Raw genomic sequence first — 27,198 nt, 5'->3', positions numbered from 1 at the left:
TTCCATCCCCCCCATTCCTCATCTTGTGATGTGAGAAATGAAACAGAGCTCATAGATCCCGCTGCCAGGCCTCGGTTAGTTCAGTGACACCAACCTGTAAGTGGGTGCGCTGCACTGCTTGGTGTTTCCACCAGCTGTGCCATGCTTCCTAGGGGTCAAGAAGCTTCCTTTCAGAGCCAAAGCTCAAGGAGGAGCAATGACCCATCTGATAACCAAGCTGAGCTGATGGAGCTTGAGACCTGATTCATGTTTTGGCTTCCAAGTGCAGGACCTGAGTTTGAGAGCCGGAGCCCTTCTGGTGGCTGTCACATGGGCACACTGGGGTTTGTATTGAGTCGCTGTTTGCCATGGGGAGTCTCCAGCCCAGCCCAGCCCAGGGCCAGGCAGCAGGGAGCCCCTGGGGATGCTCTGGGGGCACCTCTGAGATCAGAGACAGTGAACAGCCAGGGCCAGGTTTGTGCTAACTGCTGCACTCCCAGCCTCTCCTGTGTGCTCAGCTCGGTGCTAACATGACCCATCTCTGAAGGAGAGCCCAGGCACTAAGTCCTGGGGAAAAAAGACATCTCCAGGGCCGTGAGAGTCTTCTACCGCCTTCACCTCCTTGTGAGCACTGAGCCTGGGGCAGCTGCTGTTGTACACCAAAGAGGGGGTGCGTGTGTCCTCTGGGCTAGCCCTGTGCCAAACTGGGGGCAGAGCATGGCAAAGGCTCTGCTATTTCCGAGAGCACCTGGTTGGGAAAGAGGGAAGCGCTCTGGTCAGCGGAAATAGGAGGAGAAATAGGTTTGAGAAGGTGGGATGCAAACATCCTACCCTACAGCCCCCCCTTCACACACACTTCATCCTTCCTGAGGGTGCTTCAGCACAGGGCCTTCCCTTGGAACCATTTCTGATGGTTTGGGGGCAGCAGAGCCAGTGCATCTCCATGGAGAGCTGGAATCGCACATTCTGCCTAGCTGAAACCAGACATTTTTCCATTTTGGGATTGTGGAGGGAAATGGGGAGTGAAATGTTGCCCATAGTGAGAGGGCTGAAGTAACCACCTCAAGCACCAGCCCAGCCCCAGGTATGTGCAGGCCTTCCAGCTTGCTCAGCACTGCCTTGGAGCCTCTGGTTGTGTTATTTGCTTTCACTGTCTCCTGAACTCCAGTAAACAGTCCAATTGTGTGCATCTTCCCTGGTGGCCTCTCCTGGGTGTCCTGCATCAGAGTGAGTAGAATACAAATGTTTGGTCTCTGCTCCAACAGTCTAAGAGGCAGGACAGAAAGCTGATGCTGGGCCTCTTCTGCAGACAGTGAGATTTGCAACGGTGCCATCTGCATAGCTGTTGCTCCTCGCTTTCCCACCTAAAAGTCCATTTGAAACCAACATCTGTGGCGCCTGCTCTCTTCTGTCCTGCAGCAGAGTGAGTACAGGACGAATGTTTGGCCTCTTGTCCCACAGAAGTATAGCCAGGATAGAAAGCTGGTGCTGGGTCTCTTCTGCACACAATGAGCTTTGCAATGGTGCCACCAGCATTGCTGTCATTCCTCGCTTTCTCACCTAGAAGTCCAATTGTGTGCATCTTCTCTGGTGCCCTATGCTAGCCGTTCTACTGCCGAGTGAGTAGATCATGAATGTTTGGCCTCTGCTCCCACAGCCGAAGAGCCAGGACAGAAATCTGGTGCTGGCCCTCTTATGCAGGCTGTGAGCTTTGCAACGGTGCCACATGCATTGCTGTCGCTCCTCACCTTCCCACCCAAAAATCCAATTGTGTGCATCTTCTCTGGTGGCCTCTCCTGGCTGTCCTGCATCAGAGTGAGTAGAATACAAATGTTTGGTCTCTGCTCCAACAGTCTAAGAGACAGAACAGAAAGCTGGTGCTGGGCCTCTTCTGCAGACAGTGAGCTTTGGAACGGTGCAACCCGCATTGCTGTCACTGGTCACTTTCCCACCTAAAAGTCCAATTGCATGCAACCTGTCCACTGCCTGCTCTTGGCTGTCCTGCAGCACAGTGAGAAGAGCACACGTTTGGCCTCTGCTCCCACAAAGAGCCAAGACTGAAAGCTGCTGCTGGGCCTCTGCAATGTGTGAGCTCCGCAGTGACGCCACCTGCACTGCTGTCACTCCTCGCTTTCCTACCTAAACGTCCATTTGTGTGCGAGGTCTGAGATGCCCGTTCCTGGCTGTCCTGCAGCACAGTGAGAGGAGCACAAACGTTAGACTTCTGCTCCCACAGACTAAGACCCAGGACAGAAAGCTTCCGCTCTGCTTCTTCTGCAGACATTGAGCTCCACAGCGGTGCCAGCACCGTTGCCGTCTCTCCTCTCTTTCCTTTCTAAAAGTCCAACCGTGTGCAACCTCTCTGCCATCTGCTCCCGTTTGTCCTGCAGCACAGTGAGCAGAGCACTAATGTTTGGCCTCTGCTCCCACAGGTGAAGACCCAGGACAGAAAGCTGCTGCTGTTCCTCTTCTGCAGACAGTGAGCTTCACAGTGGTGCCATCACCATTGCTGTTGCTCCTTGCTTTCCTACCTAAAAGTCCATTTGAGTCAAACTTCTCCCACACCCATTCTGCAGTGTCCTGCAGCAGAGCGAGTAGAGCACGAATGTTTGGCCTCTGCTACCACAGCTGAAGAGGCAAGACAGAAATCTGGTGCTGGGCCACTTCTGCAGACAGTGAGCTTTGCAACAGTGCCACCCGCATTGCTGTCACTCCTCGCTTTCCCACCTAAAAGTCCATTTGAATCCAGCCTCTGTGGTGCCCACTCTCAGCTGTTCAGCAGCAGAGTGAGTAGAGCACGAACGTTTGGCCTCTGCTCCCACAGCCAAAGAGCCAGGAGGGAAAGCTGGTGCTGGGCCTCTTCTGCATACAGTGAGCTTTGCACTGGTGCCACCTGCATTGCTGTCACTACTTGCTTTCCCACATAAAAGTCCAATTATGTGCAACATCTCTGCTGTCCTACCCACCCCTACCTTTCCCATGGGCTGCTCCCAGCCAGGCAGCCCCAGCCTGTGCCATTGCAGGGGATTCTTCTGCAGGGACCCCTGTGTCCCCTGTTCTTATGTGCAGGTCTCCCTGAGAGGTCTGCAGCCCCCCCATGCTGTCCCATCTTTCCACACTAGCACAACAGCCCCACCCCTTGGGCTCCTCAAGAGCTCTTCCTGCTCCAAGGACAGAGCAGCCACCCCAGAGCTGGAGCAGCACGAAAGCTGATTTCATTCCCCTTCACTCCTGCTATGTGAGGATATATTGCAGAGAAGAAGTTGCTGTAGGATGGTTTATTTTACTCAGATACAGTGAGCGAACCCATTGACACAAAGTCTGTGGATGTCATGGTTTCAGTCCAGCTGGCAACCTAGAACCACGCAGCAGCTAGGTCACTCCCCCCTCTTTCTTCCCCTGCTCCCGGAGGGATGGGGAGGAGAATCAAAAGAATGTAATTCCCACGGGTTGAGATAAGAACAGTCCAGTAACTAAGGTATAACACAAAGCACTGCTGCTGCCACCAATAATCACAGAATAGCTAGGGTTGGAAAGGACCTTAAGGTCGTCTAGTCCCAACCCCCCTGCCATGGGCAGGGACACGTCACACTAAACCATCTCACCCACGGCCTCATCCAGCCTGGCCTTGAACACTGCCAGGGATGGAGCATTCACAACCTCCCTGGGCACCCATTCCAGTGCCTCACCGCCCTAACAGGAAAGAATTTCCTCCTTATATCCAATCTAAACTTCCCCTGTTTCAGTTTTAACCCGTTACCCCTTGTCCTATCACTACAGTCCCTAATGAAGAGTCCCTCCCCAGCATTATTATAATAACAATGATAAGGGAAATAACAAGGGAAGAGAATACAACTGCTAACAACCCACCAACTGATACCCAGCCTGATCAAGCAGTGATCTAGCCCTTCTGGGTAACTGCCCCAGCTTATATACTGGGCATGACGTGCTGTGGTACGGAATACCTCTTTGGCTAGTTTGGGTCAGGGGTCCTGTCTCTGCTTCTCCCCAGCTTCCCTTCCTCCCTGGCAGAGCATGAGACTCAAAGGCCTTGGTCAGAGTAAGCATTACTGAGCAACAACTAAAACCATCGGTGTTATCAGCGCTGTTCCCAGGCCGAAAGTCAAAACCACAGCACTGCACCGGCTACTAAGAAGGAGAAAAATAACTGCTAGTGCTAAACCCAGGACAGTATCCACCCCTTATTCCATACCATTCTCGTCATGCTCAGATCCCACATTTTTCAATATATCATCACTCTTGTCTCATATATATATATACACACACACACACCCACAGAGAGAGAGAGAGAGAGAGAGATCATTCCTTAGTGCATGGACCAATCCCTATAAAGCTACTGAGTTCATCCGGTCCATGATGTTGGGCTCTATCTCTTGTAACAGTCTTTCAGAGCAGGACAGTGTGATGTAGTCAGTCTGCCAGGCCTCCCCATATTTGTATTTCAGCCGTCGTCCTCCATACCAGAGAGAGGCTTTAACCGCTTGGCTCGTTTAATTGCAGCATGTTTCACACTCATGAATAACCTGGGCAATAGTGTCCATTGCTAAGTCCACCCCTCGATCATGAGTCCATCTCTATGTTGCATCTCTGCCCTGATGGCCTGAGGTGTCATGGGCCCATCAGGCTCAAAATAATTCACCCTCCCCTTCATCAGTTTCTGCAACTTGTCACTGGTGACTCCATACAGATGCCTTCCATCTCCAATGCTTCCAAAGCACTGGAGGGGCCCACTGGCGTGGATACTTGCCCATACTGTCCCACATACCCTGCCACTCATGACTGTTCAGCCTTGGGGAAAATCTCTTGGTCTTCCTGTATCTTCATCTAACCATAGACAAGACCCCAACATGACTCTGCTTAACTCTTGAAATCAGATGAAATGATCATGGGTAAATACACTCTGTATGCATGCCAATACAGTGATCCCCATCACAATCAGCAGCCAGGTCTCAAGGGTACACAAAAGACATTCAAAACCTTCAGAACTCACAGATAATGCCGCTGTACTTGTCGCTTGTGGCTGGTGTAGCCGCTGTGCTTGTAGCTGGAGTAGCTGCACTGTCTGCTGCGGTCAGAGTTTTGAGTAGCTGCTGTGCTTGTCACTGGGGTGTGTGGGAATGTCTCCCTCAGAGGCTGACCACCCGAGGAGGAGAAAAACATATGTAATTGCTATGCACTTCTATTATATACCTCGCAAAATATAGAGGTGGTGACCACACTGGGAACACAGGCCAGATCAGTTTCATGATCAATGAGTCTATTGAATTACAAGCCATTACCATAAAGTACAATGAAACAAGAACCCTAACCCAAGGCCCAAGGCCCCCAGCTGATAAACACTAACACAGCAAATACCAGCTGTAAGTAAGGTACGACATGCTGAAACTGTGAGATTGAGAGCAACAACTTTGAGAGCCAATAAATCAACATTGTGATGAGTGACTATTAATCTGAAACAACGAATGCTTATCACAAATATGATTAGACACACTCCAATCAGATCTGTCGCTATCTCAGCCCTTCATGCTCCATGTTGGATGCCAAAAAAAGAAGTCGTGGTTTAAGCCCAGCCATAAATCAGATCCACGCAGCCACTGCCTGTCCCCCCAAGGGATGGGGAGGAGAATCAAAAGAATGTAACTCCCACGGGTTGAGATAAGAACAGTCCAGTAACTAAGGTAAAACACAAACCACTGCTGCTGCCACCAGTACTAATAATGATAAGGGAAATAACAAGGGAAGAGAACACAGCTGCTCACCACCCGCCAGCTGATACACATCCTGGGCGTGAAGTGCTGTGGTACGGAATACCTCTTTGGTCAGGTTGGGTCAGGGGTCCTGTCTCTGCTTCTCCCCAGCTTCCCCTCCTCCCTGGCAGAGCATGAAACTCAAAGGCCTTGGTCAGAGTAAGCATTACTGAGCAACAACTAAAACCATCCGTGTTATCAGCGCTGTTCCCAGGGTGAAAGTCAAAACCACAGCACTGCACCGGCTACTAAGAAGGAGAAAGATAACTGTTACTGCCGAACCCAGGACAATATAGGACCCTATAAAAGGGCTCTAGCTTAGTTCTCAAAGCAACTAGATGAAGTAAGCAAAGGATGGCCTGGAGGCTTATGGACAGCAGCAGCCGTAGTCCTAAATATCCAGGAAGCTCAAAAACTTACTATGGAACAAAAGATGACTGTCCTGGTATCACATACCATATCTATGCTACTGGAACAAAAAGGGGGGCACTGGCTGTCTCCCTCTCGGGTCCTTAAGTACCAAGTGATATTGCTAGAACCAGATGACATAGATACAGTCACTACTAATATTGTCAGCCCAGCCTCTTTCCTCAGCAATGTCGCAGCAATCAGGGAACCAGTAACTCATGACTGCCTAAAAACCATCAAAACCACTTCCTCAAGCCGGCCTGATCTAAAAGAACCCTTGCTGAGAACAGAGCAGGAGAAAGGGAACTGACTGGCAGATTTAGAGGCAAAAAGAGAGGCAGAAGGAGGAGAGGTAAACCTATTGGCCTCAATAGCAGTTTGAAAGATAGGAAGTATTAATTCTCGGATTTCTTATTCAAAGGAAGATTTAAAACTAGCTCAGGATTTAAAGGCACAACTTCAAGACAAGATGTATGTTCTTCCTGCAGGACAAATAGTAGTGCCAGAACGAATATTGTGGAAAATAGTTCAAAAAGAACATAAGACACACTGGGGAGCAAACACCCTATATAATAGTTTAAGGAGACAAGTAGTGGGATGTAACCTGTACATCACAGTAACATAAATAACAAAACAATGTAAACTCTGTCTCCATAATAACGCCAAGACTACTAGTAAACCCAATTTAGGGGCAGTTGGGAAGGGCAGTGTCCCTGGACAACAGTGGCAAATTGATTTCTCTGAATTGCCCAGAAAAGGGGGGTACACATACCTTTTAGTACTAACAGATACCTTCTCTGGCTGGCCAGCAGCTTTTCCAACCTGGAGCAACGAGGCTCGAGAAGGAACCAAGGTGCTCCTTAATGAAATAATCCCCAGATTTGGAGTGCCAGCAGCCATATCCTCAGATAGAGGTACTCATTTTTGTGCACAAATTGTACAGCCAGTCAGTCAGATATTACAAACTGATTGGCAGTTACATACCCCTTAATGGCCACAGGCTAGTGGACAGGTAGAGAAAATGAATCATCTGATTAAACAACAACTAGCAATGTTTGTGAGGAAACTAATTTAAACTGGAGTCAAGCATTACCTCTACCCTTGTTGTGAATAAGGGTTAAACCACAATAAGAAGAAAACCTAAGCCCTTTTGAAATGCTTTCTGGATGACTGTACGCTGTACAATACCAAGGGGAAGATTTAAATCAGGTGGCAGAAGGGTATGTGAGGAATTAATTATAGAATTAAGTAAACAACTGTTGAAAGTTAACAAAGAGGTAATGGACACTCGATCAAGAGGTCTTGATCACCCATTACATGATGCTAAGCTGGGAGACTGGATCTACATTAAATCATTCACAGAGCATCCAGCAGGTGAGAAGTGGAAAGGACCGTACCAGCCACTCCTGACAACATACACTGCAGTGAAAGCTTGCAGGATAACCACTTGCCTGCACTACTCCAAGATAAAGAAAGCCCCTGCACCAGAAAACTCTACCACGACATGGAAAGCAGAGCTTATTGGAACCAGTCCTGTGCGTGCACGGCAGTGACTGTATTCACCTTTGTCCCTGGGAGAACTGCCCAGACTTCCAAGGTGTGTAAAAAGCGCTTTGATATAGAATACGACCACTCACTGGATTGGACCGCTGCATACAACGGAAACATCGGACTGATTACACAGATGACAAGAGTGAGGTCACAAAAGCAGTGTATGTTCTCCTGACCAGAAACGGTCACACAACCACGTACACAGAATGAGAAAAACAACAGCTCGCGCCGATACTCATCAAGAGGTGTTCCCAGCCTGTCACTCTGGCATGCCAATTCGAAACAAAATCGATTGCATGGCCAGTTATGATGGTAAATCCTTACGCCATACCTAGCCTAAATCCAGACTGTACCCTGTCTGTATCTTGCATGAGTGGAGAGTGTTTTACTATCCAGGAAGACAGCACTTTATCTTGTGTAGGACACGTAGAGAGAACCACAGATGGAGACGAGCCTCTACGCAAATTAACATTAACATACCACAAGATCAATCCTCTAAGGAATGTAATCTAAACCTTTCCTTCCTGGGAAAGATGGAAGGGGGAATTCATTTACAGCATACGGTTGGACCCTGTACTCGAGATAGGACCTGTGAGATACCTGTAAGGCCTCGCTGGGGGAAATACCCCACAACAATACTTGGTAAAAATAACACCCAGATTCTGATATGTGCTCAAAGATATGGAAACCTATCCTATCCTAGACTTTTCTTGAAGGCACCTGAAAACTGTGCCCCTGAGTTTACAGTATCCCGAATAAGACCAGATCAAAATCAAACTTTAATCAACTGTTCTTACAAGGAAACTTGCCGACTCAGTCTCGCAGTGACAAAACCAAATACTCTAGCATTTAACTGGGAACAAGGACTTGATAGAATAACAATTAGGCTGAGACTGGAAGTCTCCATACTACACCTACTCCCTTGTCCCCCACAGACTTCTCCCCTTTAGAACATACAGTCAAATACCACAGCCTCTTATTTGCAGAACCTTATGGGGTAAGGCAATCAAATGAACAAAAATTCATGCTAGACCCCAAATACTCTTTAAAGAAAGTGCTGGTAAAGCTACAAGCCAATATCTCAACCCTAAAATTGGAATGTAAATATTTTACTAACCCAAGCCTTACAGGATGGGGAACCTGGATTCAGTCTAGAACGCCACGTACTAGACTTAGAAGAGATTTGGCGGGATGGTTCGGATCAGGAATGGCAGTCTTAAACTCCACTGATCAAGAAATCTTAGGAAATAACTAAAGCACAGTCACCCCAGAGTTAGGAAATGTACCAATTCCGCTCAGATCATCTCTCCTTACTGTTGCTGGAACACAGCAGCTGGTAAGTGATCTTACCACAGGGTTAGCAGAACACCCCCCCCAGGACCTGCATCACGTTACTAGCTTCCTAGGGAATGTGCGAGGAAAAGTGCCCCTAGCCTTAAGCTGCAGTCAGTCACAACTTTGGTTACAGCGGCTGTTATTAGGGAAGGAGAAACAGGACTTTTGCCACAAGAGGTACGAACGATCATTGCTAGAAGTCATGCTTAAGTTCAAGAAAACACATCAAGCATGGTGGAAAGTAGTAAATTTCATGTATAACCCATTTCAAAGACAAATTACTGCGTTTGTATTGACAACTGAGCATGCCAAAGTATTAGACATATGCTCATTAGACATGTATTGTCTCTAGGGACCGTACACCAGGATGTTGCAGTGAGACCAGTGAGCCACCACGTATGGGCAAGATTTAACACTAGGACCCAAAAGTGATGAACTGTAAGTACAGAGGTATGTAACCCATGTGAACAGTTAGGGTTTATCTGTGAAAATCCTATAACTGAAAACAAAGATCTCTGTCTCTATACGGAGGGTAGAACTTGCATTTTCTACACGACCCCTGTCACTCATGCAAGATCCCAAGTGTATTATATTGGAAAAGGATGTGCTTGTATGAGAACTGTGTGTGAGAATCTAACAATTGATAGCTGTATCGAAGAAACAAATGCTACCAACTTGTGTGTGAGCAATTTTACCAAAATCATTGGATGCGATTTTAACTGCACCACCCCTGTCACTAGTAACCAACTAATACAAGGTACCTATGTGCTATACCATGGTATACCTGCCCTACAGATTGGAATGCAAATAGAAATGCTAAAGAAAACGTTGCATCACCCAGACCTCGAGAAGGTGATGCAGAAGGCCAATGAAATACCAAGCAATATGGGCTGTTAAGCATAATGTAGAAGAAACCAAAGAAATCATCACCGACACCAAGAAAACTGGAGAGCATCACTGGTGGGGTTTTCTTGGTAGGGACAAAATGGCAATCTCCTACAGAAACTCGACTGTTTAAGATACTGGTCCACACTGTGCTTGTGCTACCGTTGATTTGTGGACGTGGTGGAAAGTTCCTACAGCAGGAATGCTATGTGCATGCTATGGGCTGTGCAAAGGAATTCACACAGTTTTAAGGAAAAGGGGGGAAATTGACAGCAAGCCGCTAGGCCTTAGCTGAAATAACTTGGCTTTTTAGCATGAGGATGACTTAGCACCTAAACATGAAACAGGGAACCCCTCTGAGGGTGGGAACCTGCCCCTCTGGTGAGGCATGATAGACAATGCATTGGAATTCAGGCCTTGCATCTGCTTCTGGCAACTGCTTCTAAGCGGGGACATCCCTAATGGGACACCCCTCCGATCACCACCTGCAGTACCGACCTCTGCCCACAGATGGCAGCAGCGACCGGCGCCACAGCGCACCCCTCCGCCTGCTGTACCCAGTTTTGGGGGGGTACCCCCCCCACACCAGCCCCCCTGCCCCAACCCTTGCAGACCCAGAATCAGGGGGTTTGGGGTATTTTGGGGCCACCACAAGCACAGCCCGTCATGGAAAAGTCTTTTTAGGGGAATCAGCCCCAAATCCAGCTGTTACCCCCCTTTCTTCAGAGGAGCCCCCCATCCTCTACTCACCTGCTCCTCTGCTGAACCATCGCCAAGCACCAGCTTTCTGTCCTGGCACCTTAGGCTTAGGAGCAGGGCCTGGATGTCTGCACTCTGGGATCTCGTGGTTTGAGTGTAATTTGGGGCATCTGAAGGTGGTTTGGGGGCATTTCTGGAAGGTTTGGGGCACAGTTTGTGCTCTTTGTGCATCATTTGGGGTAATTCCAGCCTTCTGGAGGCGTTTGGGGTGAATGTTGAGCTGCTGTGGGGACCTGTGGGGCATTCCAGGGAGTTTGGGGGTACTTGGGGGCTGGTTTAGGACCATTAAAGCCATTTGGAGGTGCATTTGAGCTGATTTGGGACAATTTGCGTGGGTTGTTGGGGCAGTTTGGGGCGTTTCAGGCTGGTTTGGGGTATTTTGGGTAAATTTTGAGGGACCCATCAGTCCATCCCTGCATCCTCCAGGAACGGTGGCAGGATGGGACCCATTGCGGCCTCTCCGCTTGCAAGAAGCATCGCTTCATGTCTCCCCAAGGACTTTATTGAACCTTTAAAACCTGAAGCATGTGGCTGGTTGGGTGCTCCCCACAGGAAGAAGAGGAAAAGGAAGAGGAGGAGGAAGAGGAGGATGAGGATGAGGCAGGTGGGATGCTGGGGCTCAGGTGGCGGGCAGCCAGACTTTCTGGGTGCTGATGATGTCGCTGAGCTTGCCCTTGATCTTCAGAAAGTGTCTCTTGAACTCCAGGCCATCGCCCTGTATGGGGAGACACTGTGTTATCTTGCACCCACCCACCCTGGTCCTGCATCACCTTGCACCCACCCACCATGGTCCTGCATCACCCTGAACCCATCCACCATGGTCCTGCATCACCTTGCACACAACTATCATGGTCCTGCATCACCCTGAACCCACCCACCATGGTCCTGCATCACCTTGCACACAACTAACATGGTCCTGCATCACCTTGCACCCACCCACCATGGTCCTGCATCACCCTGAACCCACCCATCATGGTCCTGCATCACCTTGCACACAACTAACATGGTCCTGCATCACCTTGCACCCACCCACCATGGTCCTGCATCACCCTGAACCCACCCATCATGGTCCTGCATCACCTTGCACACAACTATCATGGTCCTGCATCACCTTGCACCCACCCACCATGGTCCTGCATCACCCTGAACCCACCCACCATGGTCCTGCATCACCTTGGACCCACCCACCATGGTCCTGCATCACCCTGAACCCACCCACCATGGTCCTGCATCACCTTGCACCCACCCATCATGATCCTGCATCACCTTGCACCCACCCATCGTGGTCCTGCATCACCTTGCGCACAACTAACATGGTCCTGCATCACCTTGCACCCACCCATCGTGGTCCTGCATCACCCTGCACCCACCTAACATGGTCCTACATCACCTTGCACCCATCCATCGTGGTCCTGCATCACCTTGCACCCACCCATCGTGGTCCTGCATCACCTTGCACCCACCCATAGTGGTCCTGCATCACCTTGCACCCACCCATCGTGGTCCTGCATCACCTTGCACCCACCTAACATGGTCCTGCATCACCTTGCACCCACCCATCGTGGTCCTGCATCACCTTGCACCACCCCACCATGATCCTGCATGACCTTGCACCCACCTAACATGGTCCTGCATCACCCTGAATGATCCTGCATGACCTTGCACCCACCATGCATCACCTTGCAAGTCCCTGCATCACCTTACACCTACTGTGCGTCACTATGTGCCCACCTTGGAGAGGCGAAAATCCACCAAGATCTTGCTCTCCATCTCCACCAGGTTCACCTTGAAGATGAGTTTGTTGTTCCTCCTGTCTGTGGTCGAGATGGTGACCTGAAAACAGCAGCAAGGAGGGGAGGATCCCCTGGATTACCTGCAGATACAACAGCAGGGAGGCCTCACCCCAGGATCTCGCCCCCCCAGCACCCACCTGGTTGGTGCAACTCTTCTTCCAGCCGTACCCCATCTTCTCACACACCTCCCTCAGGGCACGGTACGAGCCGTCAGCGTCCAGCTTGGTGAAGAAGCGCGTCATCCGCTTCACCAGGCGCTGCCACGGGCTCTGCCGGCCCCAAAGCCATGGGAAAGGTCAGAAATCCCACCAGCCTGCAGCAGCCCCCAGGGTGAGCCCCGGAAAGCTGCACCCCCTGATGGCAAAGGCTGCGAACTGCATCGCCCAGGATGCAGACCTGCATCCTGAACATCACAAACACTGTGAAGCTGCGTCCCAGTACCACAAAACTGCTCCCTAATGGTATCAGTATTGCACAGTTCCCGCTGAATCTCACAAATATAATGCAAAGTTGCATCCCAAATGTAATAAATACGGCAAAGTTGGGCTCCAAGGTTATAAATGGGATGAAAAGCTGCATCCCAAACACTTGCAGTTGCAAAGCAACACCTAAACACTGCAAAGCTGCATCCTGCTGCTAAAAATACCCTAAAGGCACACCCAAAACACTGCAAAGTTTCTTCTGGAGATGATAAAACGTTGCAAAGCTGCATCTCTGATATTGCAAAGCTGCATCTTGGTATCATAAATGCTGCAAAGCTGCATCCTGCTGCTAAAAACACTGCAAAAACATGCTGCAAACTCACGCCCAGAGATGACCAATAGTGCAAAGCTGCTCCCTAGTATTATATATGTGCAGACTTACACCCCAAACACTGCAGAGCTGCACCCCAACAGAGTGGAGCCCCATACCTGTGAGGAGCCCGGGGTGCCGAGGAGCTGGCTGTTGACCAGCATGTGCTCCGGGCAGGCAGGCTGGGAGAAGCTGATGCCCTGCACCAGCTTGTCGATGGCAGCTGCTCCACAATCCCAGAGCATCCCCCCAGTGCCCGGCTCCGGCTGCGAGGTGGAGTAGCTCACCTTCTCCTCACTGCAATGCAAGGGGAGACGGGGTGTTACAGGGGTGTGAGCGCAAAGCAGAGGCTGCAAGGATGGGGAATGCAGGGATATTGCAGCAGGATATTGGAGAGGGGCTCTTCATCGGGGACTGCAGCAATAGGACAAGAGGGAATGGGATCAAGCTGAAACAGAGTAGATTCAGGCTCAATATAAAGCTCTTCCCTGTGAGGGTGCTGAGGCGCTGGCACAGGGTGCCCAGAGAAGCTGTGGCTGCCCCATCCCTGGCAGTGCTCAAGGCCAGGTTGGACACAGGGGCTTGGAACAAGCTGCTCCAGTGGAAGGGGTCCCTGCCTGTGGCACGGACTGGAACTGGATGAGTTTTAAGGTCCTTTCCAGCCCAAACCATTCCATGATTCTGGTCAACCCTGCATTGCACAGGCAGGGTAAACACAGGCTTCTGCATGGTTTCCACCACCAACCTCATGGGGAAAACACAGGGAAAGCCCTGGAAGGTGCAACAGGGACACAGCACTTACATACCCCAGGGCATGGAGAGGGACACGGAGGGATCAGGGGCTCACCCAAGCGGGCTCTTCACCGGTGAGAAGTCCGTATCGGATCGGACGTGCTTGGAGAAGCCACCAGGAGAATCAGAGACCCCCCCTGTGGACATACGAGCCCGCTTGATGCCTGCAAAGGGACGAGATACCCCAATAATTCCCTACAACAGGAGTGACGAGTGCATTCCCACGTGTCCCCTTACCCTTCTTGAGGGGTTTGCTGTACCACCGGTCCTTCTTGATATCGGGAATGGTGATCCTCGCTGCAGGGCTCTCCGTCAGGATCTTGTGCAGCAGAGCTGGAGGAGATGGAGAGGGGTGGGAATGGCGACCCCAGCATGGCATGGGGCTCTGCTGGGGGGCTGCGGACTCACCTAAGGGGGCAGAATCAATCTTTTTCCAAGGCGGGAGGTAGGTTTTCCTCTCCTTCCAGTCACTGTACTCCTGGCAGCTGTCGCTGGGCTGGTCCCAGGGCAGCTCTGCCGGGGGGGAAACCTCGGTTACTGCCCCATGAGAAGGGGAGAAGGCAGGCAAGGAGGCAGCACGTGGGGAGGGTTTGCAAGGGGAGGGGGAATGAACACCACTGCTTTGGGGTTTTAGAACACGCAAAGCCCTGCAGCGTGCACAAGCACCCAGCACTACCACCTACAATACAACGCTCATCTCCTGCACCAGGCATCTCTGCACTGCATCCATTGTGTTGCCCCCCTGTTCTCTGGGCACCCTGTGCCAGCGCCTCAGCACCCTCACAGGGAAGAGCTTCTGCCTAAGAGCTCAGCTCAGTCTCCCCTCGGGCAGGTTCAAGCCATTCCCCTTGGCCTGTCCCTACATCCCTTGTCCCAAGCCCCTCTCCAGGTTTCCTGCAGCCCCTTTAGGCACTGGAGCTGCTCTGAGGTCTCCCCTTCAGGAGCCTTCTCTTCTCCAGGCTGCCCCAGCCCAGCTCTCTCAGCCTGGCTCCAGAGCAGAGCTGCTCCAGCCCTCGCAGCATCTCCATGGCCTCCTCTGGCCTCGCTCCAACAGCTCCAGGTCCCTCTTGTGCTGCTGCCTCAGGGCTGGATCAGGGCTGCAGGGGGGGTCTCACAGAGCGCAGCAGAGGGGGGAGAATCCCCTCCCTTGACAGGTCACCCCCATTCCCATCCCAAGAGCTCTACACACCTCCCTCTATGCATCTCCCCTGTGTCCCTCGAGCACGTCACGCGTGCCCCACACGCATGGGGCAGCCCCACCTCCAGCCAGCATGGCCGTCAGCACCACGCCGCAGGCCCAGACGTCGACAGGCTCCGCACTGAACTCAGGGCACCGCAGCAGCTCGGGGGCCACGTAGGGCAGGGTCCCACACATCTTATTGAGCAGGCGCTCCCGGCCGTTGTGCCTGAAGACTGTGGCCAGGCCGAAATCCGAGATCTTCAGGTTATCTGAAAGCGGAAAAGAGAAGGAATCTGAAGTCAGGCAAAGCGGGCATGCAAGGGATAAGCAGAGGGCAAGTGGTGGCCACAGAAGGGCCACACAATGGGCAAGCAGTGGGAACAGAGCACGCAAGCATTTGAGCACGTGCAGTGCATAGTAGCCGGGGAGAAGGCACATCAGAGCCATGCAATGAACAAGCAGCAGGCCAGCAGTGCACATACAACAGGCAGGTGATGCAGGTGCAGGTCAAGCAATGGCCAAGCAGCAGCCATGCAGCAGGCACACAAGGGGCATGCTGTGGGTAAGCAGTGGGCAAACGCAGGGCATGCAACGGCCCTGCAGTGGCCACATGGTGGGCACAGGACAGCCAAGCAGTGGGCACACAAGGGGCATGCGACAGCCGAGCAGTGGGCACACAGAGACCAAACTGCAATGTACAGATCAGTTCAAAGTAAACCTCAAAATGAATGGGCAGAGAAGATGCCCTCCCGCCTCACCTCGCTCGTCCAGCAGCAGGTTCTCCGGCTTCAGGTCCCGGTGGGTGATGCCGATGCTGTGCAGGTAGACCTGGAGATGGCAGAGAAGGGTCAGCACCGTGCAGGGACCACCACTGGTGTCAGCAGCACTGCCACCACACTCACCACACCAGCAATCAGCTGCTGGAAGAACCGGTGCGCCTCCGGCTCTGGCATCCCGATATCTGGCTCTGTGTAAGGGGGGAAAGAATGGAAACAGATTCTCAACCATTTAGGGATTAGTTTCTAATGAGAAGACAGGCAAAGAAAATGGGGCCTGGAGAAGAGAAGGCTCCTTAAGGAGAGACTTAGAGCAGTTCCAGTGCCTAAAGGGGAAACCTGGAGAGGGGCTTGGGACAAGGTCCTGTAGGGACAGGCCAAGGGGAATGGCTTGAACCTGCCCGAGGGGAGACTGAGCTGAGCTCTTAGGCAGAAGCTCTTCCCTGTGAGGGTGCTGAGGCGCTGGCACAGGGTGCCCAGAGAAGCTGTGGCTGCCCCATCCCTGGCAGTGCTCAAGGCCAGGTTGGACACAGGGTCTTGGAGCAAGCTGCTCCAGTGGAAGGGGTCCCTGCCTGTGGCATGGGGCTGGAACTGGATGAGCTTTAAGGTCCCTTCAACCCAAACCATTCTAGATGCTACGAGGTGTCTGTCGGCAGCGCACCGATGCGGTCAAAGAGCTCCCCGCCGCTGCAGTACTCCAGGAACAGGTACTGAGTGGCGCCTTCCCGCCGGTGCCCGTAGAACTTGACGATGTTCTCGTGGTTGAGCATCTTGTTGATGCAGATTTCCTTCTTGATGTTCTCGGGGCAGTCGGCCGCTCGCTTCATGTCCACGATCTTGACAGCCACGGCCTCCTCGGTGCGGCGGTTGACAGCGAGCTGCACCCTGGGGACAAGAGGGGCCTGAGAGGCTGCCACGGAGATGGGCTGCGGGCAGGGACGGGCAGGGGATGCAGGTGCAGGCATGCAATGGGTGGATAAGGGGCATGCAATGGGCAAGCGGTGGGCACACAAGGGGCATGCAACTGCAAGCAGTGGGCATAGACGGGGCATGGAGTGGCCACGCAGCAGGCACACAAGGGGCACGCAGTGGGCAAGCACTGGGCATACACAGCGCATGCAACGGCACTGCAGCAGTGGCAGTGACCACACAATCAGCAAGCAGTGGGCACGCAGCAGGCACAAAGGGACAAGCAGTGGCCACACAGCCTGTGTGTTTGCGGGGACACACTGGGCGCGCAAGCGCAGGCAACAGCCCCGACCGAACGCCGCGCACTCACTCCCCATAGGCGCCTTCTCCCAGCGTCTGCACCAGGTCCCAGTCCTCCACGAACGGCACCGCCATTCCCGGCCCTTCCTCCTCAGGTCCCGTTTCCCGCCAGCGCCAACCCCGTCCCGCCCCGCCCTGCGCGCGCAGCGCCCAAGCCCCGCCCCCTGCCGCCCTGGGTCCCCGCGCCCGCCCGCCCGCCGGAGGCAGCCCCGCTGCCCCCCCCCCATCTTTTCACCCGTACCCATAAAAGCCGTAAAACGCCCCCTAAATCCATTCCCCTTGCTCTGGATAGGGAGGGAGGAAACCCCAGCAAAACCCCAGCATCTCCAAACCACCGCCATCGCCCTTTTTTATCTTTTATTATTCATAACTCCCCATTAAAGCCGTTATTCCCGATTTGGCGACTGCTTCGTGTATAAAAATCACTCCCCGGCAGGCAGGGAGGGGCGGGGAGGCCCCACTGCTGCCTCTGCTTACAAACTGTATAAAACAAAAGGAAAACAACCAATTCCCCCGAAAGAAAACCCCAAAACCAACCACCCCCCCCCCCCCCCCCAAAACGTTTCTGCTTCACAGGCAAAGGCTGGGTCAGTGCGGTGGGAGGAGGCCATCAGCACCTCTACGTCCTCGACAAGCCGCGGTTATCCAGATCTTTCACCTGGGAGGTAAACAACAGGGCTCAGTGGGGTGAAAGTTCATGCTTTTACCCAAAGCTGAGGGGTTTGGGGCTGTTTTGGGGCTGCACCTTGTATATCCGGACGAGCCAGTGCTCTGTGGTGTATGCCTCCTCCAGCACATCCAGCTCAAAGTCCTTGTTGCCGATTTCAGCGTTCCTCACCCGGTCGTAGCCCGGCGGTCGCTCTAGGAGAGGGCAAAGTACAGGCAGTGCTGCCACATCACAGCCCAGAGATGGTGGGGGCACGGTGGGGTCTCCCTGCAGCGGTGTCACCCCCTCCAGGGGCGGTTCTGGGGACTTACTGGCCTCAGTGTAGACCTGGCCGAAGCGGTAGTAGCACATCTTGTACATGAGGCAGTTGAGGAGCACCGGGGAGCCCTCGCGGTCCACCCGGAACTCCCCCGTAGGGGTGTAGTAGTCGTGCTCCTTGATGTGGCGCCCTGTGTCCGTGCTGCCCCCGATCCGCACCATCCACAGGAACTTGTTGATGTCTGACACGGGGAGAGCAAAACGAGGTGAGAGAAGGAGGAGTTGAGCAAGGGCAGGAGTTGAGCTGGGGGGTGACAGACAAGGGGTTGAGTTGGGGGGTCAAGAGGAAGGGACCCAGTCGAGTCAGAGTGAAAGAAGAAGGAGCTGAGTTGGGGGAGCGAGAGGGTTGAGCTGGGTGGTGAAAGAACAAGGAGCTGAGGTGAAAGAATGAGGAGGCTGAGTCGTTTGTGGGCTGCAAGTGAGGGGTTGAATTGAGCTGGGAGAACCACAACAAGGAGTTGAGATGGAAAGCCTAGAGCGAAGAGGCTGAGCTGGGAGGCCAAGAGCAAGAGGTTGAGTGTTGGAGTGCAAAAAAGGCACATGCAGCTTCCAAAGAGGAGAGTTTTGGTACCATTTCCACTTTGCAGCCTCAGCTGCAGGTGGAACTTCACTCCTCAGAGCTACTCTGGAGAAGTCTGAGCCACAAACAGCCCCTAGATGGGGCTGACCCAGCTCAGAGCGAGATCTTACCATCAGATGAGTACCCAGTGAGGCCTCCAAAGATGACCAGCACATAGCTGACATCCAGCTCCCGCATGATCTCGTAGGCTCTCTCCTCCGTTGATGCCATGGCCTGGAGCAGATGCAGTGTCAGTGATACCACGAGGTGCCCCAGAAAGGCAGGACAAGGCAGTGGGTGAGGGAAGGACCTACCTGACCAACACGGGAGATGTGCGTGTTGTTCCAGGTGTTGTTGTCCACCAGGATGGTCCTGTTGGCCATGGCGGTTATCTGGTACCCGTAATCCCACCAGGACATCACCTTTGCATCCTACACACAACACCAGATGTGCTGTTGGCACCTCAGGGGACAACACTGGGTCCCCACCACCCAAATCCTCCCCGTTTACCTCTGGTGTGTTGTGCCGCAGCCAGTAATAAGCTTCTCTGAAGTCATCAAAAATGATCCTGCTGCCATCCCCACCACGGGCAGAGAGCACGATGGAGGGGGACGAGTACGCCTCGCTCGTCACCCAGGTGGAGTGGAAGGTGTAGGTGATCAGGAAGAAAGCCATGACCAGGATCATGCCACTGGCAACCTGGGGGAACAAACCGGGATCAACACTGAATGGAAGAGGCCACCACCTCCACTTGTCCCCAGCCAGGATGAGGCGTCTCCTCCTGTCCCAAGCCAGCCTAACTCACTTCGTTTTTGATGGGGTAGGTGGAGTCTTGCTGCTTTTTGCTCTTCTTGTCTGGCCGGCTGATATCCAGGTTCTTCATGTAGGTGGACAGCACCTGAGAAACCCCGATGCCAGAGAGGATGCACATCACCGGGGCCAGCACCAGCATGAGACGCACCTGTGGGTGACAGCAGAACCATCAGTGGCTGCTGGAGAAGGAATCCAGGCAGAAATCTGAGAGAAGGGGAGTGAAACACCAGAAACCTCAGCCTCGACATAAACCTCCAGCTGACTTATTTAGCCCCCAAGGGATGTTCTCAGAAAACTGGCCAGTGTGCAGAACTGACCTCAACTGAGCACCCTTGGGCAGGCTTAGGTGGAGCCAAGGATTTGTAGATGCCTCCATAGCAAAAATCAACCCATATTTAGAGCTTGGGGTGCTAAAGCAAGAGTGAAAACAGACTGAGCAGCAGCTATTTGCTGGAGTGACTGCTTGGATACCTGTAAAATCTGTTTGGGGTTGCAACTCAGCTATGGGAGACCAGGAAGAGACCCAGTGTGGCCACCTGGAAGCAAGTTAACACCAAACCCTTTGAGCTTTGCCACGTCACATTCCCTCACTGCACGGGGAGGCACACAAAGCAGTTTTAAGGAAGGGAGCAAAGCCTCACAAACACTTTGGCCAGCTCAGGGTGGAAGAACCCATCATCAGCTTGAGGAAAGAGAACATTAAATTAGCTTTGTGAGGACCATTTCACCATCACGCTTGCGCCCAGCAGGAAGCAGCCCCTCACCATCACAGCAGAGAAGTACATGCTGGTCACGCCATACATGATGATGAAAATGCGGGCATCCGAGAGGTTGCTGAAGCAGTAATAGAGACCAACTGTGGAGAGGAGAGGAGAGAGAACCAGGTCAGGTCCACCTTGGGGATCTGCTGCCTACAGTGAGAAACAGCTGCAGGGGCACATCAGGGCCTGGTGGCATCTGCGCTGGGCTCACCTGGGAACATGAACACGAGGAGCTGCAGGTCAAAGTAATAGGAGGACCAGGTGGTGGGCTGGTGCTCCGAGACCGAGGCGATGATGGGGATGTTGTTCTTTGCATAGGAAGGATCCAGGAGGGAGTAGAAACGCCCCGTCCACGGGGAGATTTTCCCTAGGCAAGAGGAGATAAAACCCAACCAACTTCACTTCCAGCAATGTCGGTATGATCCCTCACAAGGGAAGCACGTGCAAGGCTGGCTGAGCAATCCCAGAGTTTGTTTAACGTCCCTATTACTCAAACCTGCCTTTTTAGAAAGGAAATAAAGAGCAATTTTAACCTAAAAAGGCTTCACCCCCCCCTCCCAGCCATTTTTAGCATCTCTTTGCTACTACAGATCAACATGTGTCAGCTCAGCAGCTCCAGCACACCGAGTCATGGCAGGTTACTCTGCAGCTCGTGACAGCAGCAGCCCAGATCTTACAGCTGCTTCCCAAGTCTTTTCCTGGTGATGGAGAAACTGGGGCAGTCCCCAGCCTCCACCTCAGAGGGCAGGTCTGCAGGCAGCAATGTGGAATCTGGATTGACAAATGATGTGATTTTCAAAGGGCAGGGAGCTGATGCGAGGGCTGGAGCAGCTCTGCTCTGGAGCCAGGCTGAGAGAGCTGGGCTGGGGCAGCCTGGAGAAGAGAAGGCTCCTGAAGGGGAGACCTCAGAGCAGCTCCAGTGCCTAAAGGGGCTGCAGGAAACCTGGAGAGGGGCTTGGGACAAGGGATGTAGGGACAGGCCAAGGGGAATGGCTTGAACCTGCCCGAGGGGAGACTGAGCTGAGCTCTTAGGCAGAAGCTCTTCCCTGTGAGGGTGCTGAGGCGCTGGCACAGGGTGCCCAGAGAAGCTGTGGCTGCCCCATCCCTGGCAGTGCTCAAGGCCAGGTTGGACACAGGGGCTTGGAACAAGCTGCTCCAGTGGAAGGTGACACTGCCAGTGGCAGGGGGTTGGAAATGGGTGAGCTCTAAGGTCCCTTCCAACCCAGACAAGTCTGGGATTCTATGATGCAAAGCAGGGAAAGGAGGCAGTGAAATGCACTCACGGTCCCCCACCATCTCAGGCTACCTGTCAGCATCAGCACAGCCCCAATAGTGAGGAGCACGAAGCCAACCAGGGAGATGACACTCCTGAAGAGGATTTCAAACTGCTGTGGGTTCAGCTTGCTCCGAAGGTAGTCAACGAAGGCGTGGATCTGGCACAAGCCAAAGACTCCAAGGGCAGCCATGTGCTCCGAGGAGAGGACAGGCTGCAAGCAGGGGAGACGTGGATCAGGCACAGAGGAGAACAAGAGTCCAAAAGCTGATTCTGCAACAAATCAGCATTAGCAAGATCTCCAACAAGAAGCCAGCACCCACTTACAGCCTCAAGGGCAAAGGAAAGAGAAACAACTCGCTGTTGTTCTGCTACAAGCACCAAAACAACCAGCCTTGACTTTGCAAATCATTCTGGTCCCCACCTGGAAGCCAACAAAAGAGATCTGCATGGAGAGGATGGTTCCCAAGCAGTAGACAGTGCAATAGGCTACGTAGATCCTGTGGGAGAAGCGCCCGGTCAGCATCAGCACAAGAACATGCAAGGGGATGAGGTTAATCAGGAAGACGTAGCCACCCCACGAGGAGACCTGCCAAGAGAGAAAACAAACAACACCCCACAAGTTCCAGGATGGAACTGGTCTCACAGCAGAGCTCAAATGCAGCAGGTTCCATATTCCTGGGATCAAGCACAAATAGAAGCTGGGTGGAGACCGGATTGAGAGCAGTCCTGAGACTAAACTGACAGGAGCCCTGACCTGACAGAGACTGAGATGGGATGGTAGGAAGCTCGTCCCTGTGAGGGTGCTGAGGCGCTGGCACAGGGTGCCCAGAGAAGCTGTGGCTGCCCCATCCCTGGCAGTGCTCAAGGCCAGGTTGGACACAGGGGCTTGGAGCAAGCTGCTCCAGTGGAAGGGGTCCCTGCCGATGGCAGGGGTTGGAGCTGGATGAGCTTTAAGGTCCCTTCCAACACCAACCAGTCTGGGATTTTCACACCAAGCTGTAGCTACCGGAACACAAGGACACAGGAATGGGACACTGGGTGGGTTTGGTCACCATCTCCAGAACAGACTTTGTAGTCCAAAGTACCTCTGTGCCAGGAGAAAGAACACTCACCATGTAGAAATAGGCCAGAGCACACATGGCTGCCCAATAGATGGAGCCAGTTTTGACAGCTTTGATCCACATGTAGTAAGTTAACAGCATGCAGAAGATGGCAATACCTGGGTGGAAGGACAAAGAGACATCAAAGCAAGCCCGTATGAGCCCTGAAATGTTAATCTATGACCTCTGGGGCACAGCAGAGCACTCAATGCATTAACAATGCACATATAAATGCTTTTGCTGCTCCATCAGAAATGGAACAGAGCCTCATGCAAAGAGGCAGAGGTGGGAAATGGGTTTCTGAACACAGCATCTCCTCACACAGGCCCCAGAGCCCAGCTACAGGAGAGGAACCTGATCACTGGGAACAAGACTGTTGCCTTTGCCAGCCCCAGAACTGCTTCTGGAACGGATATAAACAGAGCACAGCGTCCCTCTGTCGTTCTGTGGCATCCCTACCACCATCACCCAGCAGCCAACAGCTGGGAACAGCAGCGCTCCCTGCTCCCAGGGCCACAAACCCACCTTCGTTATCATAGGAGCCGGCAACGGATCGGGAGATGTACCCGGGCACCACGGAGATCATAGCAGCAGCCAGGAGCCCTGCGCCTGCGTCCTGGAAGAGAAACCAGCCACAGGGTGGGAAAAGCCTCTTGGGAATTCTGCCCTGTTCCACATGGACACACCTCAAAGGAATACATCCTACAGGGGTGCTGGAGAGGGACTCTTCATCAGGGCTTGTAGCGGTAAGACACGGGGTGATGGGTGCAAACTGAAACAGGGCAGTTCAGGTTGGACACAAGGCAGAAGCTCTTCCCTGTGAGGGTGCTGAGGCGCTGGCACAGGGTGCCCAGAGAAGCTGTGGCTGCCCCATCCCTGGCAGTGCTCAAGGCCAGGTTGGACACAGGGGCTTGGGTGACACGGTCTAGTGTGAGGCGTCCCTGCCCATGGCAGGGAGTTGGAACTGGATGTCTTTAGGTCCTTTCCAACCCAAACCATTCTATCCATGATTCTATAAAACTGAGCACCAAAACGACGCTTCAGAACAGAAGCTGTGGGTTTTCACTGAGGTGGTGATCACCTCCAAGCTTCCAAGACAACCATGAGTTGCTTTTGCACAAGCCCATGCTCCTCCTGCGAGGTGCATCGCGCTCACCCCTTACCTTGAGCTCCTTGGTGAGGTGGTAAGTCACTATGGTGGTGAAGGAGGAGAAGAGGGGAGCCAGGAACACGCACACATTCCGGATGTCGATGGTGATGTGGAAGAAGTGCAGCACATGGTAAATCGCTGCTGATGTGATCATCAGGCCTGAGGGGTGGAAATGACACCAGAGCAGCCAAAACTCATCAGCAATGCCTTGGCAGAGGGAATCCCCCTTCTCCTACCCAGCACTGGGACCCTGCTCCCTCCACATCACCCCCTTTCCCATTTTCCCCTCATGTGAGGTGCATCTGAGCTCAGCAGCAGCTTACCTGGATAAATGGTGCCACCGATGATCCTGCCCAAGGGGTACCATGCTCGGTCATCAAACCAGTTGTGGAATTTATAGAAGCCCTCCTCTGCCAGGAAGCGGGTTGTGCGATAGTTAAAGTACCTGTAACGGGGACAGAGGTTAAACCAGCAGCTTGGGACAGGCACTTAAATCCTATTAAAGCCCACCTGGATGCCCTTCTCTGATGTTCGGGGCAGGACAGCGTTGTAAGGTGTGTTTTCCACCCTAAGACTCCTACAAACCTCAACTGCAAAAGCTCACCCTCCTCCTCAGGGGTTTAAATTGGGTTTGCAGAGGTAGCACCCTCCCTTGAGCCCGGTTTAGCCAGCAGCAAGCCCAGCAGTGTTTGCAGTGAGCCCTCTCCCCTGCTGTGTGCTGCGCAGCCCAAGAAAAACCAAACCCCAGCAAAGAAGGCCAAGGGGAATGGCTTGAACCTGCCCGAGGGGAGACTGAGCTGAGCTCTTAGGCAGAAGCTCTTCCCTGTGAGGGTGCTGAGGCGCTGGCACAGGGTGCCCAGAGAAGCTGTGGCTGCCCCATCCCTGGCAGTGCTCAAGGCCAGGTTGGACACAGGGGCTTGGAGCAAGCTGCTCCAGTGGAAGGGGCCCCTGCCCATGGCAGGGGTTGGGACTGGGTAAGCTTTAAGGTCCCTTCCAAGCCAAAGCATTCCAGGATTCCAGTGGCAAGTGGTTACTCAGATCCAGGCAGCAGGAAGAGTCCCAATAAGTTAATTTTTGGTCTGGAAGAGGAAAACCTGTCTGCAGTGAAAACCTCCCTCCAAATCCCGCATCCTCAATGCGGGTTAACCTGAGCCGGGTGTACGGCACCCTAATCCTGTGCGCTGTGGACGAGGAGAACCCCCAGGAGAGGAGCAGACGACACTTACGGATCAAACTCATGGATGACACTCTCAAACCTTAAGACAGAGAAGAGCCTCGTGGAGAAAGCTGCAAACACAGAGCCAGGGTTAGAGGCAGATGAGCGCAGAGGCAGCTCCCCCCCGCGATTCCCCTTCCAGGGCAGCGGCAGCACTTACAGAGCACGGCTGCCATGGACAGGATGAGGAGCTTGAGCAGAGTGTCCTGCTTCTCGTAGGAGAGCCGGAGAAACCCCAGCTTGGTCATCTTCACATCAAAAGTGGTGACTGAGGATGCTCCAGCACCTGCAAACAAGCAGAAAGAGCATCAGAGCACAGCATGGCCAAAGGTTCCATGAAGCACACCTTCAATACTCCGCTTTTGCAACATGCTTCCCATCCCCAAATCCCCTTCCCTCCCATCCTCACCTGATTAGCTGCCCTCTCAGCTGAGGCTTTCCCTCCTATAGACACCAGAGCTTCTCTGGGGCACAGGAGGCGTCTGTTTCTCTGCATAGGAAACAAAGCCCCAGTGTAAGCTCTTAACAAACCCACCAAGCTTCCCCTGGCTGGAGTTGAACCATCGCTTCTGAGAATGCACACAGAACACAAGGAATTGGTCTCGGACACCAAGGAGATGAAACTGTCACCAAGGAATAACATCTCTGTACTCCTGAAACCAGGGATTGCTGCAGGATGCTTCTTGGCCCAGTCAGCACGGAAAAACCCAGTCCCAGAACTGGTGGCTAAACCCTTAGGTCACGTATCAGAGCTGCAGCTGAGAGTGGGACAGGCTGAGGTTTAAGGCATAAACTGGGCTTTAAGAGCCTGAAAAAGGACGTTTGATTTTAACTTGCACACGTCCACGCCTGACACAGAAACAAGCCCCTGATGGATTTCTTTCCTGGGGGTAACAAGCAGCAGCTCAAGAGAGATGTCATGCGGGCGCCTGCAGGGCGTGAGCGGTTCTGCCAGTGAGGCCCCACTGGTACCCCGATTTCACAGCTCCTGCAGACCACTCATGGGGTGTGGGGGACCCTCTGCCACAGCACAGCTATGGGGGAAGGCAGTCCCAGGGATCCTGGAACAGGAAGGAGGAAGAGCCATCCCCAGGCTATGGATTATGGCCCCGCACTCACTGCCAGCCCCTCTGAGCTGGTCTGTGCCACACAAGGCACTGTACCCCGCACAAACCCCCATGCAGCACCCCACAGCCACCCCCTATCTCCCCACAGCACAGGACACCCCACAGCTCCACATCCCACAGGCTCCAGCCCCTGACAACCACCAGCCCCTCGTCCCACAGCATCACCCACCCCAAAACACACACACCCCATAACCCCCACAGCCCCCTGCCCCACACACACCCCATAACCCCCACAGCCCCCTGCCCCACACACACCCAATAACCCCCCACAGCCCCCTGCCCCACACACACCCCATAACCCCCCACAGGCCCCTGCCCCACACACACCCCATAACCCCCCACAGCTCCCTGCCACACATACACCCCATAACCCCCCATAGGCCCCTGCCTCACACACACCCCATAACCTCCCATACACACCCCATAACCCCTCACAGCCCCCTGCCCCACACACACCCTATAACCCCCACAGCCCCCTACCCCACACACACCCTATAACCCCCACAGCTCCCTACCCCACACACTCCATAACCCCCCACAGGACCCTGCCCCACACACCCCATAACCCCCACAGCGCCCTGCCACACACACACCCCATAACCCCCACAGCTTTCTGCCCCACACACCCCTATAACCCCCATAGCCCCCTGCCACACACACACCCCATAACCCCCACAGCTCTCTGCCCCACACACACCCTATAACCCCCATAGCCCCCTGCCCCACACACACCCCATAACCCCCCATAGGCCCCTACCCATAGCCTCTCTCCCCCCAGACCACGGCCCTCACCCGAGCCCCGCCGCCCCGTCCATCCGCCTTGCGCAGCCTCCCTTGCCCTCCGCCGCACCCCCTGCCCCGCTCGCCATTGGCCGCCACTCGAGCACGGCCGCTCCCATTGGCCGAGCCGCAGCGCACTCAAGC

General features: G+C 53.5%; 2 protein-coding genes across 3 annotated transcripts; both read right to left on the bottom strand.

The window, feature by feature from the left end:
• Positions 1 to 11,165: 11,165 nt before the first annotated feature.
• CHEK1 (checkpoint kinase 1) lies at positions 11,166 to 17,450 on the bottom strand. Of its 2 annotated transcripts, none has more exons than XM_061368636.1 (12): positions 17,298 to 17,450; positions 16,680 to 16,903; positions 16,145 to 16,209; positions 16,001 to 16,070; positions 15,323 to 15,511; positions 14,471 to 14,575; positions 14,300 to 14,395; positions 14,118 to 14,226; positions 13,390 to 13,567; positions 12,616 to 12,747; positions 12,417 to 12,518; positions 11,166 to 11,400 (listed from the first exon to the last, which is right to left on the bottom strand). In XM_061368636.1, exons 1-12 carry the CDS (start codon positions 17,360 to 17,362, stop codon positions 11,305 to 11,307), a joined length of 1,431 nt encoding a protein of 476 aa, XP_061224620.1. In that variant the 5' UTR covers positions 17,363 to 17,450; the 3' UTR covers positions 11,166 to 11,304. The 2 variants fall into 2 exon arrangements, with proteins under 2 accessions (XP_061224620.1, XP_061224622.1); XM_061368638.1 differs by having other exon boundaries at positions 14,118 to 14,199.
• Positions 17,451 to 17,631: 181 nt separating this feature from the next.
• Positions 17,632 to 25,431, bottom strand: STT3A (STT3 oligosaccharyltransferase complex catalytic subunit A). The gene is made up of 17 exons (XM_061368635.1): positions 25,308 to 25,431; positions 25,158 to 25,218; positions 24,255 to 24,376; positions 23,945 to 24,090; positions 23,307 to 23,397; positions 22,794 to 22,900; positions 22,103 to 22,267; positions 21,712 to 21,892; positions 20,617 to 20,772; positions 20,409 to 20,500; positions 19,637 to 19,792; positions 19,342 to 19,530; positions 19,146 to 19,262; positions 18,963 to 19,065; positions 18,266 to 18,454; positions 18,033 to 18,148; positions 17,632 to 17,945 (listed from the first exon to the last, which is right to left on the bottom strand). Exons 1-17 carry the CDS (start codon positions 25,393 to 25,395, stop codon positions 17,907 to 17,909), a joined length of 2,118 nt encoding a protein of 705 aa, XP_061224619.1. The 5' UTR covers positions 25,396 to 25,431; the 3' UTR covers positions 17,632 to 17,906.
• Between the last annotated feature and the right edge of the window lie 1,767 nt (positions 25,432 to 27,198).

The sequence above is a fragment of the Neopsephotus bourkii genome, unplaced genomic scaffold, assembly GCF_033783945.1.
Source record: "Neopsephotus bourkii isolate Nb327-2 ecotype Australia unplaced genomic scaffold, CSIRO-AGI_Nbou_v1 NB_1433, whole genome shotgun sequence".
Classification (NCBI taxonomy): Eukaryota; Metazoa; Chordata; class Aves; order Psittaciformes; family Psittacidae; genus Neopsephotus; species Neopsephotus bourkii.
The sequence above is the reverse complement of the archived record's forward strand: the minus strand, read 5'-3'. Positions and strand labels throughout refer to the sequence as shown.

Excerpts from the sequence above, each read along its gene's own strand:
- STT3A (XM_061368635.1), bottom strand. The coding sequence starts at position 25,395 with ATGACCAAGCTGGGGTTTCTCCGGCTCTCCTACGAGAAGCAGGACACT. Across the intron at positions 24,091-24,254 it reads CGGTGGCACCATTTATCCAG|GCCTGATGATCACATCAGCA; the intron begins GTAAGCTGCTGC and ends TCCACCCCTCAG. Across the intron at positions 22,901-23,306 it reads CGGCTCCTATGATAACGAAG|GTATTGCCATCTTCTGCATG; the intron begins GTGGGTTTGTGG and ends CCTTCCACCCAG.
- CHEK1 (XM_061368636.1), bottom strand. The coding sequence starts at position 17,362 with ATGGCGGTGCCGTTCGTGGAGGACTGGGACCTGGTGCAGACGCTGGGA. Across the intron at positions 16,071-16,144 it reads AGCAGCTGATTGCTGGTGTG|GTCTACCTGCACAGCATCGG; the intron begins GTGAGTGTGGTG and ends TGCCATCTCCAG. Across the intron at positions 13,568-14,117 it reads CCGGTGAAGAGCCCGCTTGG|TGAGGAGAAGGTGAGCTACT; the intron begins GTGAGCCCCTGA and ends CTTGCATTGCAG.